General features: G+C 45.4%; 1 protein-coding gene across 8 annotated transcripts in view; it reads right to left on the bottom strand.

Annotated features, from left to right (window-relative positions):
• Nucleotides 1-12,996, bottom strand: part of LOC117778755 (receptor-type tyrosine-protein phosphatase S-like) — a 69,146-nt gene that overhangs the window by 5,515 nt on the left and 50,635 nt on the right. For 5 of the 8 annotated variants that reach the window (XM_034614523.1, XM_034614526.1, XM_034614527.1 and 2 more), the window contains 13 exons: nt 9,377-9,471; nt 8,407-8,660; nt 8,069-8,156; nt 7,608-7,826; nt 6,617-6,774; nt 6,037-6,051; nt 5,722-5,834; nt 3,817-3,914; nt 3,437-3,560; nt 2,808-2,983; nt 2,524-2,643; nt 1,733-1,887; nt 411-696 (listed from right to left, as the gene is read on the bottom strand). In XM_034614523.1, the coding sequence (XP_034470414.1) occupies nt 411-696; nt 1,733-1,887; nt 2,524-2,643; nt 2,808-2,983; nt 3,437-3,560; nt 3,817-3,914; nt 5,722-5,834; nt 6,037-6,051; nt 6,617-6,774; nt 7,608-7,826; nt 8,069-8,156; nt 8,407-8,660; nt 9,377-9,471 (1,901 nt within the window). Of the gene's footprint in view, nt 1-410; nt 697-1,732; nt 1,888-2,523; nt 2,644-2,807; nt 2,984-3,436; nt 3,561-3,816; nt 3,915-5,721; nt 5,835-6,036; nt 6,052-6,616; nt 6,775-7,607; nt 7,827-8,068; nt 8,157-8,406; nt 8,661-9,376; nt 9,472-10,220; nt 10,884-11,076; nt 11,195-12,106; nt 12,134-12,275; nt 12,470-12,598; nt 12,917-12,996 lie in introns of all 8 variants that reach the window. The other 3 variants (XM_034614524.1, XM_034614530.1, XM_034614529.1) reach the window with 2 other exon arrangements.

The raw sequence follows: 12,996 nt of genomic DNA, 5'->3' as shown, positions 1-12,996 counted from the left end.
TTGTTTAACTGCTCTCAGCTGATGGACACATTTATGTCGGATAAACAGTATAATGAACATGAATTTTCTATAGATATTTGTCGTTATATACGTTTTGACGTTGTATTTCATATGAAACACATGAAAATAAGCTCATACAGCTAGCTCAGGCTCATTTACAGTATTTTGTCTGATTAATGAGCACTGTCCCTATTAACATGAAATAAAGAAACAAGTTATCCATAATGAGGAATTGGTAGTAGACAAGTGCATGCATACAATACAAAATTTGAAGGCGCCTGCACAAATCAAAAATTTATGAACCACTAATCTCTTCTTCTTCCCAGACAAAAACCTCTGAATTGAATTTTCAGAGGTTTTTTCCAGCCAACCCTCTAATTCAAACCCTTTCCCCCCGGACTCTCTCTCACCTTAAACTCCAGCTCCATGCCGGTGACGTGCTCTCCGCTCTCCACCTTCGACAGCTTCTGCATGTAGGAGTACAGACTCCTGGCGGCCACCTCCGTGTTGCCGCAGGCCACGGCCTCCAGCAAGGACTCGTGAATGAAGCTGTACTGGTCCTCCGTCTGCACCATGTAGTTCCTCTGCGAGCGCATCAGGGTCACGTGGCCGTAAATGTCCACGGTGCGTTCGTGTCGGATGCGTTCTAGCATGGCGTCGATGACGATGAAGCAACCGGTGCGACCGACCCCAGCACTGATGGGGGGGGGGGAAGAAGAAGAATAAAAGGGATGTGAGTTGACCGCTTAAGGCATCTTATTTAAAAAGAATAATTTGGCATTTTGGGAAACACGTATTCGCTTTCTGGAGCGAGATAAAAAGATTCATGACAGAGTCCATTGAACTATATTTGGCCCACATGTTTTATTTAAGTATCTGAAATCTGAGTGTGTAAATTATATATATAATACATAACTATATAGTGCATGCTCACAGCATGAACACTACTCCCTGCTGACAACCCCACATCCCATTTTGAATGTGCAGAAATTACCGTTATTTGATTTGGGGATTTTGTTTGGATTAACCTAAAATACTGTTGTTGGTCCCCTATTGGCCCTTTGGTAAAGGAAGAGTAATTGGTAATTCTGAATATTGATTAATCCTTTGTTTAATCCATTTTAAAGCGTCGTACAAATGAACATCTCATCTAATTCTCGGCAAGAAAGCAAATCAAAAGAATTTCAAATGTGAAACTATTTCTTTTAGAGAAACGTGTGTGTGTGTGTGTGTGTGTGTGTGTGTGTGTGTGTGTGTGTGTGTGTGTGTGTGTGTGTGTGTGTGTGTGTGTGTGTGTGTGTGTGTGTGTGTGTGTTTGCAGCATTTGGACAGACAGAGATACAAATACATAGACATGCAAACATTTCCTTGAATATTTTCTAGATGAAAAGAATACAATTCTAGATGAATTATTTGATAGACATGTCTTTATAGATTATAAATTACATTATAATTACACAAACTGTTAAAAAAAGTGGTCCTTGCCAGTGGTGGAAATGTAACTACATTATTCAACTGCTAGGCACCATGTGTGGTCTCGGTCTTACACATGTTGTGGGGACCTGCAGCTGTTTACACAGTCACATTAATGGAGACTTGTCATCCTGACGGAACTTAGATCATGAAGCCTTTAGGTGAAGAACTTTAAGGTGTTTTAAGGTTGTAATGAAGTAAGGTTATACAAGTAGTATTTAAGGTTAAGTTAATTTAATGTTCAGTTAAAGTAATGTACCTGCAGTGAGCGATGATGGGTCCGGCGTCGGGTGGGTTGCAGGCTTTGACCCTGCGGAGGAAGTTGAGGAAGGGGGTGGGATACTCTGGCACACCGTGGTCTGGCCAGGATGTGAACTGGAACTGACGCACCTCTCTCCGCTCACTGCTGCCACTCTGACGTAAGACACAGGCACAGACAACTGTTGGCACTATCCCTGAAAACATTATCGTCTGTACATACACATGAGTAAGCTTCATCCTCACAGCAACATTGAATATTATTATTACATTCTCCTTCAGACAGTACGTTTAGGAAGCTTTTATGTGTATTCAGGAAAAAATGACACACTGTTTATATCTCAAATATTCCTACATTGTACATGAGCTTGAAACAGATTGCTGAATATTTCATGTGCATTGTTCTCTACTATCAGACGTGTCTCCTAATTTGATGTTTCACAACACATCAACAAACATTGAGAGAAGGGGTGCAACACTTGGAAGCTGCACTTGGCCTAGTTTCTGTGTTCTGTAAGTAGGCCACAGAGACACGGCAGTCTGACGCTCCTCGATTAGCCCTTCGCTAGACGGAGCTCTGCCTCCAACGGTGATCACATCTCAGCACCTGACACGGGAAGGCTGGCCTGGTTTGAACACTCCACGAAGCCCCGACTAATCGATTACCCTCACACACCACTCTGGATCCCAACGGTGAAGTCAAGTGATCAGCGAAGGTTACAGTAAATTAGAGGAGAGGGCAGAGCGGTGAGTCAAAGGGGGAAACAGGAGGGAAAGAGCAAAGACATTTACCTTATGTAGGGACAGGGTGCGGACGCAGAAAGTGGCCAGCTCCATCGTGTCCAGCAGGGTGACCTGGATCATCCCGTGCGTGTCTGTGCCGCGGCTGGGCCAGTACTGATCACACTTTATCTACACAGATACAAGAAAGTTATTGTTTCCAGACTGGACTGAATACCCCGTTATAGTCTCGACCTAGAAATAGCAGCTGCATATATACACTATTAGAATGTAACAGTAATCGCGATAATGAATGTTGCTGAAATAGGTCAGTAGGCAAAGGCCTGATTTTTTACCCGTGACTTCTCCTCCAGGCGCGTCATCATGACAACAGAGGCGGCCCGCTGCTCCCACACCATCCTCCAGAAGTCCCCAAACGTCTCCCCCAGTGGCCCCTGGGTAGCGATGTAGGCATTCTGCTTCCTGTAGCCGTCAACGTAGTTGGCGTTGATGTAGTCGCTCCCCAGGATACCTGCGGACGAGAGGCTCTTGCTAAACTGCGTTCTGCATCAAGTGACACAACAAATTAACCTCAGTGGATGACATCAAACCGCCATAACGAAGTGTTCGTCTCGAGCAAGCGTGGCCTCATACAGGCAGCTGCTGGATGACTAGCGGACGACGACAAACAAACAAGACTGCGTCGGTGTAAATTCATGAGCTCCAGATCAAATCCATTCTCCCCCTTCTTGTTCTGGAGGAGTGCTGGCTGCACTTGAATGCACTCACGCTGTTTGTCAGTCTCATGCCACTGCACAAAGCCGGAGCACTGTTTGCAATTGCAGATTTCATCCATCATGCAGTGCTCCCTCTACCTCTCTCTCTCTCCCTCTCTCTCTCATTGCTCACTCCACCTGAACACAGACACTCTCAGACGCTCCCATTAGAATCTTTAAACATCTTCCTCAACTCGCTCGTCTTTTACCATCGATGGGAGCCAGGACGACTCTGGTGTGGTCGTACGCGATCACATTAGCATAGCGGTTTTTGGGCTTGTTGACCTCCAGGTTGGAATGTTCCCAGGTGAACTGCTGACTCGGGTCGATGGACTGGGGACACAGACACACACAAACACACACACACACACATTAGCAGTGAAGTAGTGTATTTGAGCTTGATGGAAAGCGAGTGCACTGTACTGTTGACGAGTTGCAGCAATTAATTGCTCCACTGAATAAATCATGAACATATAGTCTGCACGCTGAGCTACAAATGTTAAATAAGATTTGCTTTATGAAGCGGAGGCTTAACATCTCTGACAAATGAGAATGTTTTCGATTCAAGGAATAATAAGCGATTTCTCACCTCGTACTCCTGCGAGAGTCTCAGGTTGTCGTTGGCTTTCAGGAGCTCTATGTGCTCCGCCAGCTCGTTGATGGGGACTTGAGGATGGCTCATCATTCCTGCGTTACAACAAGGGTCAGAGGTGAAGCCGAGTTCAGCCGCACAACCTACATTACCGCAGGCTGACATCCCTCAACTTGCGAAGATGTGATGATAATTATACAATCGGAGAACATATCACATATGATGAAGGAACACGCTGAGGCAGAAAATCCATTTTGATCCATGTGTGAGGACAAAGTGAGGCAGGTCTTGTTTGTAAATTGTTTTTCTTTGATAAATTGCTTTCTATGTGATCAGAGGAGCAACGACTCACAGAAAACAAACACAGACTGAACACTAATTAGGAGGGCTGTGCGCGCACACACACACACACACACACACACACACACGAACACACACACACACACACACACACGAACACACACACACACACACACACACACACACACACACACACACACACACACACACACACACACACACACACACACACACACACACACACACACACACACACACACACACACACACACACACACACACACAAAAAGGAAGCAACCTATGCCTCCTGCAGTCGATTCTTTTCACAGCTGGAGAAAGGGGAGAGCTATAGCAATCCATTCTCCATTCAAAAGGAAAATAGCTACAACAATAAATCAGAGTAACACTGCTCTGCATACAACAAACAATCCATTTAACACCAATGTCAGAATGCATTCCTGGTGTGCCTCGGATTGTTATGCATCTCTATGTGCTATAAAAAAACGTTTAAGTCATTCTGCCGCTACAGCTGTCAAAAACAGGCTCATGTCAATGGTTATTTTCTTCTGCCGCAGCACCCGCAGCACCCGCAGCACCCGCAGGTAATCACCACAAACGCTCCCGTCACCACCGAAATAACCTCAGATACAATCGGCCAAATTTCATCTTTGTCGAGAATCTCAAAGGCTCAAATCTCAGGGGAGGAGAAGTGTGTGTGGAGGGAGGATACAAAATATATCTCATGATAGAAAAGAGGCGCTGCTTTATTCTGTGGGTTCTACCTTCCTTCCCAGGAACATGTTGAAAAAAAGTATCCTTCATCCTTCAAATAAAAATGCCATCATTGATACATCCTGGCAGGTAACTTCTAAACCTTTGTGCTGTGGCTCATCTTGTCGCAGTGTTGACACGTCGTGTCACCTTTTCAACAGGGAAGCGTTCATGAACCGCAGCCACAAAAAAATAAAGTGAGAAGAGTGATTCAATTCCATGGAAGCTGGTCCTGCTAATTGAACATCACTGGCCTGATGCCACAACCAGAGCAGCTGTGTTGTCAGATCCTCCTCAGCGGGGGGGGGTAGGGAGCAGCAAAATCCATGTAGTTACTTCACAGTGGGAGATTTCTTGGTTACGCTGGCGAGGACAATGTCGATCCCCTTTATTAAATGATCACAGTGGGTTAACCACAACACACTTATGATACAACAAATCATTACCACCAGTGAGCTCCACTCAGAAACATGATAAAGACTGATTTCTGTAAATCTATCTGTTCTGATGCGCTGTCTGCAGCACAGCATGTGGATTGTGGGCGAGCGGAGATGATGAGATCTTGTCACACCATTATGACTCAGCCGTGACTTGACACGTTGCCTGTACTACCTGGGCAGTGGCCATTTTGCTCTCAGAGAGAACCGGAAGCTGGCAGGTGCGTGTTGGTTGTGAGGCGGAGGAGGATTTTAACAATCTTGTCTGCATGATGTTACAGAGATTAAAATTAGCTACATGAATATTTCATCATCAAACGATGAGCAATGGGAAGTATAGTTTATTATGCGGAGGCAAAAAGTGTGTCTGGGTGTCCGTGTGTGGGCTTCGTACCGGGAGTCTGGAAGTTGATGCGTCTCATCTCCACGGGGTCTGTTGGATGATGGGCCATCATCTCTGCATTACTCAAAAGGCTCTTGGTTCCGGGCTCCGAGTCCTTGCGCTTGCTGCTCAGAAACCAGTAAATCAAAAGAGCCATTAGCACATGCAAACAACCAGGGAGAGAATACCAGACTCATTTCCGACACATCATTGGCATGGCTACTTGATTCCAGTGAAAAGTGCATTAACTGATGTGCCGTCTTTTGCGGCTTGGTATCATGTAATTGCTGTGGGTTAAAACGAACAAAGAGCTTGATTTAATCTTACCTGTCAGGTTTGCTGCTTCCAGTGAAACCAGAGTGAGCAAAGGAATAATAAGAGGAAGAAAAGGAAGGAACCGGACAGATTGTTAGAGAGGAAAATCAATATTTTGCATTAGTATTCAAAAGCTTGATGGCTTGCAGCAGATATCACGAGCCTACAGCAGGGTTAGGCTGTTTGATAGCTGCCTGAGGGGAGAACAAAACTTCTAAATTGGAGCAAATTTGATGAATATCAGACTGAAAATTGAACACTTGTAGGAGGATTGCTGGACATTGAACAATTCTGCTACAAGAAGGCTGGTGATATTCCTTTTTTTCACAGATGTAAAATGTACTGAAACTCAAACTATATATTTGTGAGGCCTTATTGAAGATTTAAACATCCCAAAACACACACACACACACACACTTGTTATGTGTGAAATGCTTTGAAAGACAGACCTGGCTGTTATGATGAAATTTGCTGACATTAAGTAAAGCCACTGAGAGTAATAAATCAAAGCTGCTGTGGCATTTACCTGCAGCCTGACCAGAAAGTCTTAGTTCGTCTCATATTTGTAAATTTGACAGTTCATCCTACTCACTTTTTGTAAAGGAGGATGGCGATGACGATGCAGATGATGAAGACCACAGCCAGGACGGGTCCCACCACCCAGATGAGACCGTCCCCTGCGTCGAGGGGCTGAGGGTCTGAATCAGGGGCGATTACTGGATCTGTGTAAAGGCTGGCCACGTACATTTTCTGAAAACAAATGTACAGACACGGTCAGAAAAGATGTACAATACACAGCAAGTGTTGCTTTTCATTTTTCAAGAAAACCAAGACTGAATGAATTGATTCGAATTGGCCAGGGTATGTAAAGGAAGGGTTATGTTAAAAAGGTGTTTCTCAGTTTTTAATATTTACTTCAGTCTCAGTGGAGGATATAAGAGGAGCAGACACTAAATACCAATTCAGTACAGTAACTAAAATAACAACAGAGATGAATCCACTGCTCTTTAAAAGAAATTACCCGTCAAAGTATTTGTAGTTGTATTTGGAGAATTTCAGAGCTTTTGCACTTTCGTTAGACTGAACGGACATTTCTGTAATGACTTCATGTGCATATGAGTTCACATTAAATCTGTCTTTGCATTTCAGACAACGTATAAAGTACCATCACTTACTGAGGTCTGTAGTGTTTCATATTTGTGGTGAGCTGTAGTGCGTTTTTATTAGTTCTAAAGGACCTTTGAAGGGCATCCCCAGGGCTGAAAGTGCTCTAATAGACAATAAAATCTATCATAATTCAAGCTGTATATTTACCTCTATTCCAATTCAAATGCATATATATCATCAGAGCACAAGGCAATATCTCTTCTACTGCCACAGTGGGTACACTCGCTCTTTATTAGCAGTGATGGTGGAAGCATGCGAAGGTTATTGCCTTTTGCTTACAACGCTCTGACTGACGTCAAGCAGTGAGGCCATACTTATTACGATGTATAGTGACAGCCTGCGGAAGACAAACACAGGCAGAGGGAAGCGGCAATAAACGCAGACAGAAAAGAGAAGTGACACGATGGCTTTCATACCCCGGTGGTGGAGTTGAGCTCAGCCAGGATGAAGAAGACGTACTCCTGCCCCGGCTCGAGCGCTCGGTTTTCAAAGCCCCCGTAGTCCAGCTGGTCTCCCAGGGTGAAGAAGGCCGGCAGGGTGGCAGGTGTGAAACGGGCTGTGATGTAAGCCCGACGCAAGTCCACCTGCTTCTGCTGCCGAGAATCCCTCTGCCTCTGACTGATGTCTTTCAACAGCTGAGAGATGAGACATAGAAAATTGTTAATGTTGTGATAGAAACAGAGAGAGGGAAGACACACAGACCGGAAGAATTACAAATTTTTAAGCGCTGATATTGAATTAAAAAGGCTAAGTGCTGCCAGGAGTTCTTAGCTATGGGATTGTGTGTGTCTGTGTGTGTGTGTGTGTGTTTATAGGTCCTCTCCTGCTTCCAGGCACAGGCATCAGTGGGTGCTGCTGCCATTGTTGTGGTTCTCACCTCTTCTAGGTCCATTTCATCAGGACTCTTGAGGTGTCTGATGACGCCGCGGGCTCTCCTCAGCGGCACCACAACAACATAAACATTCCTGTGGGAGCAGAGGAGAACAAACAACATAACACCGGCTGCACAATAACAAACATGTCTTTAACTATTTTCGTGTTTCCTCCTCATAGGACGGTATCCTAGACACCTTGTCAATCAGGTAAGTCTATCATCATGCCACACACCTATAGTGATTGCAATTATCTGATCTAACTGCAGTAACATCCTTTGAAAGCCACAACAACAACTTCAAAAGGCATAGCAATATCCACAACTGCATCTTTCCGCCTTACTTGACAGGAGTGCGATTTTCCAGCGACGGCAGGATTATCGTGACCGTGGTCTCAGTGTCGCGGGTGTGATCGATTTCAGGGCGGCGGATGGTGATTGGCGGAGAGGTCTTGGCGGTGATGCGGTGGCGAAGGCCTCCCATGTTGCCCTCGGGAGCAGTGATCTTGAAGTCGTAGCTGGTGTCAGGCTGAAGGTTTGGGATGACTGCCTTTCTCAGCCTAGCGTCCACCTCCAGCTTTTGCCGGTTATACTCCACCTGGCAGATGGGACAAGGTTTGGGAAGTAAGATCAAAGGCCAGATGCATATTTATATATTGAACACTGATGATATTATATTGTACTTAACACTTTAACACCCAACATTTGAGGAAATATACTTATTTGCTTTGTGGCAGAGATGTGGAGAAGACATGATACCACTAAATATGGCTACCACCAGGAGCCAGCTGAGAGCTATTAGCACAAAGACTCCGTCTGAAGTTAACAAAATCTGCCTACCAGCACTTTTAAAGCTGCAAGACAATATATCACATTTGCTTAATCCATAAAAACAACAGAGTAAAATGAACTGTTGTTTTACTATTAAGTGTAAAAATATTTCTTGGCCTGGACCAGTTGCTAGGAAACCAAGAAATAGTATATAAAACACTGCAAAACGTTTTTGTCTGCAACAAACAAATTAGATACAACATGATAATTGGTGGGCTTTAGAGGTGCTAGTAGGCAGATTTTTATAATATATACAGGAGTTAATGAAATTCTACATGATGCCGACATCCCTTGGGTGGAACAGTAGGTCCTGAGGTTAATTCTCTCAGTTGGGAGTCTAATTAAGGTTGGGACCATACATACCAAAAATAAAGAAATCTATGGTGATGTTACGTATCATCCTCTGTAACCCTCTCTGGCTATATTGTATTATTACATTATCATAATTATTAAGTGAGTACATGCACCAGTTTATGGACATACAGTGAAGCGATAGGGATTGCTGCTCTCTGGAAACTCCCAGGTCAGAAGAACACTGGTCTTAGTGGCCAGATTGACTGAAAAATTCCTTGGGACATCTGGGAAGCAAACAACAAAAGAAATACAGTTACTGATGATGGAAGCATTTTTATTCACATCAAAGGCTCCTCTGCTTTCCAACTGCAGACCTGCAACGGAGAACATGTCAGTCAGCTCTGCTATGGGGAAAGAAGATGTGACGGTTAGGAGGATGGGCAGGTGATGAGGAGAGTGGATGGCAAGAGTAATAAGTAAAAGTAAGAGACAGAAGAGCTGCAGGAATGTGACATGCCACATTCTCAGAGTGTAAGGTGGTGTTTGTCGGACTCAGAATTCGGCATGTCAGCAAAGGCTTTGGAAAAGGTGGCAGGAGGTCTATCAGATAAAGAGCTTACCTGCCGATCCAGCCCCAGATGCGTTTTTTTCACTTGAATTTAGACTGAACACTTACCTTCTATATTAGAGACTGTATGTCAGAGCCCTGTATTGACTTTTACCTGAGGGTTTGTGATAAGCAGTGCTCTTGCAGCAAAATTTCTGCCAGCTCCCACTGGTGGTGAAGGGTAGGTGATGAAGGTGTAAGTGAGTGAGTGTAGGAGATTGGGGGGAGTAGTCGTGGTCCCCTGGACTTTGCAGTTCTCAGCTTCTCTGAGGTGCACGGGGTGAAGGACTGACCTGCAAGAACTGGACCAGACTTTATTTATTTAAGTGTTTAGGAGTGAAATCCACGGGAAGGGGAGCAGAGATGTGAAGCTGAACCAGTGCTTAGAAGGTGAAGGGTGTTCCTGAGGCCTGAGGCCCACCCTACCTGTTTCAAGAGCCAGGGTTTCGCAAACCAGAGGTGGGCTGAAGGGGCCGGGCCCTGCCTTGTTGTGGGCTCTGAGCTGCAACTCGTAGGCCGTGCTGTGATTAAGGCCCAAGATGATGTAGCTGGAATCACTCGCCAGTAGTGTGATCAGCCATGGGGGAGAAGGGAGGGCTGGTGAGGCAGAGGAGCTGGGGCTAGGAGAGGGATTGGGGCCTCCAGCCTCTTTGTAAGCTATGGTGTACTCTGTTATGATACCGTTGGAGTCCTCTGGAGCAAGGGGCAGCCAGGACAGCTGGAGGGAGCAGCAAGTGGCATTAACAAAGTCAGATATTTTGGGGTACCCCAAGGGTTGGAACATGGGAACTGTTATTTCTTGCTGCACTACATCACCATAGCCTGCTCGGCTCTTTGCGGAGAGGACAAAGACATAGGAGGAGCCTGGGGAGAGGTTTTTGACAGTGAAGTTTTTCTCCCGATTTGTGAAATCCACCGTGGTGTTTAAAGTGGTATTCTTCAGGCCAAACAGTAGGCGGTAGCCCTGGATTTCCACTGGGGCCCCCCGGCTATCAGGGCCTGAATCAGAGCACTCTAGAGGAGGAGCCCACCGCACCACCACTGATGGACCCGATCCCGGACGCACCCAAAGTGAGGGAGGGCCAGGCACTGCAAACAACAGAGGAGGCAGCAGAAAATCAATTGTAATATATATATAGAAAACATATATCATGTAAATATTGTAGAAGAATTAGAATTGATTTGGTGGTTTATTTACTGCAGATGCAGCTTACTGTAAGATCAATGCTTGAGTATGTTACTAAATCTAGTGCACTGAATTGTATACTTGGCATATGCTTACCAATCCCCAGGGTCTGCACCAGCTTGGCTTTGCTGTGCGCTCCATCCCCTTTGGTGGTGTATGCTGCCACTGAGACAGAGTACACAGTCTCTGGTTTCAGAATACCCAAAATCAGCTCCTGTGAGGGAAACACATAACACCGTCATATTCTGCTAAATCATTTATTCAGTTCAGTTTAATACAATGGCTCGCAAACTTAATCTGGTATGACCAGTTCACTGCCTCCACCAATCAGTTGTTAACAATAATAGGGGTAACAACTATTGGCAAAAGGTTCATGTTGCATTTTTTGAAGTGGGGAGCCCTTAGAGCCCTTTGGGCCAAATTAGAACATGCCCCCTGTGGTTGTATGCCTCCGCCAACTAGTGTAGTTTCAGTCTACATCCTTTTTCCCCCCAGAATTATATGAGGTCACTGTGACCCTTGTCCAAGTGACAACTGGTCAGAATATTTAGAAATTCCCTAAAGGCAGACTTGAGATATCATGTTCAAGAAACCAAAAACATGATTTGTGAGACAACCGTCACCTTGATCTTTGCCCTTTGATCACCCAATTCTAATCAGTTCATCCATTTGTCCAACTGAACATCTGACCCAAATTGAAAGAAATTCCCTTAAGGTGCTGTTGAGAGATCGTGTTCACGGGACGGACGGATCAATGGACCAAGAGAAAAAAACTAAAACATAATGCCTCCAGTCACCGACTGTCGCCGGCGTGGAGGCATATAAAAAAGAAAATTAAATAATTGAAGAATGGACAGACTACTGGACTTCACAGGTCACCATCGTGCAGGTTTAAAATGCTGGTAAATCTAAATGAGTAAACAGTCAAATTAAATGAACAGTTGAATGAATCGTGGAGAATCTATCCAAGCTAATGAGTGTGTTGTCTGCAAACACTGCAATTCATAGAGAAACAGTCACAAAAAGTTACATAACAGCATCTAATTAAATCTCTGGAGGACAGACTTGATGAGGATTCCATAGCTTTGTTAACAAAAGGAGTAGACGATGGAATGTCTGCACTCACATATTGAGTCGAGTCATCCTCCTCCATCTTCTCCCACAGACAATGACACACCCCGCAGGCAGCCGAGACAAATGAGAGAAGTGAGTCAGTCAAAGGACCAAAGGAGGGAGGGAGGTTAAATGATAGGATAAATGAACATCTTTTAATCAGCTACATCCTCGGTTGTCACCTGAGACTCATCCAATAAGAGGTCTTTGATGCGAGGAAGGTTGCGTGATTCGCCACCCTCTGCACGGCTGAAGTGCACCTGGTAGCCTCGGATCTGGCCTAGCCGGAATCGAGGCAATACCGATCGCCAGGTGACTCGTAGTGCTGAGGAGTTGAGTGGCTGAACGTCCACCTGACGAGGGGGCGCGCCGGGAACTGAGCGCATACACACACACACACACACACACAAATGCAGAATTAATTAAGTGACCAGCAGTTTAGCCAGTAAATAATCAACTAAACAATCAATAGTACTCAGGTCTGATCTACGGTTCTCATCCTTACCATCCTCATCAGTTCTGCAAAGCACAGTCGGACTGCTGGGTCCAGTCCCCTCTGTGGTGGAGGCCGCCACGGTGAGGTTGTACCAACTCCATTTTTCCAGCCCCTCAACCACTGTCTGCCCCTGCTGGGCTGGGATAGGAAGCCCCTTCACCTCCTGGCCCTGACCACGGCCGCCTGCCCCAGAAACTCTCTGGTACCTCAGCTCATAACCTGCCAACTCGCCATTCTGGCCCTCGATTGGAGGCGGCCTCCAACTTACCCTCAGCGAGGTGGAGCTGGCACTCTCGCAGGAAACACCCTTGGGTGCAGCAGAGGGCTCTGATTGGACAAGGGGCAAGGAGGGCATTTGGCAAAGAGTTTAGGAAGAGACCCAAGAGAAAGGGGTTGAAAAATGAGGA

This window comes from Hippoglossus hippoglossus, chromosome 17, assembly GCF_009819705.1.
Source record: "Hippoglossus hippoglossus isolate fHipHip1 chromosome 17, fHipHip1.pri, whole genome shotgun sequence".
In the NCBI taxonomy this organism is placed as follows: Eukaryota; Metazoa; Chordata; class Actinopteri; order Pleuronectiformes; family Pleuronectidae; genus Hippoglossus; species Hippoglossus hippoglossus.
Note: the sequence above shows the minus strand (reverse complement) of the source record. Positions and strands in the feature narration are given on the sequence as shown.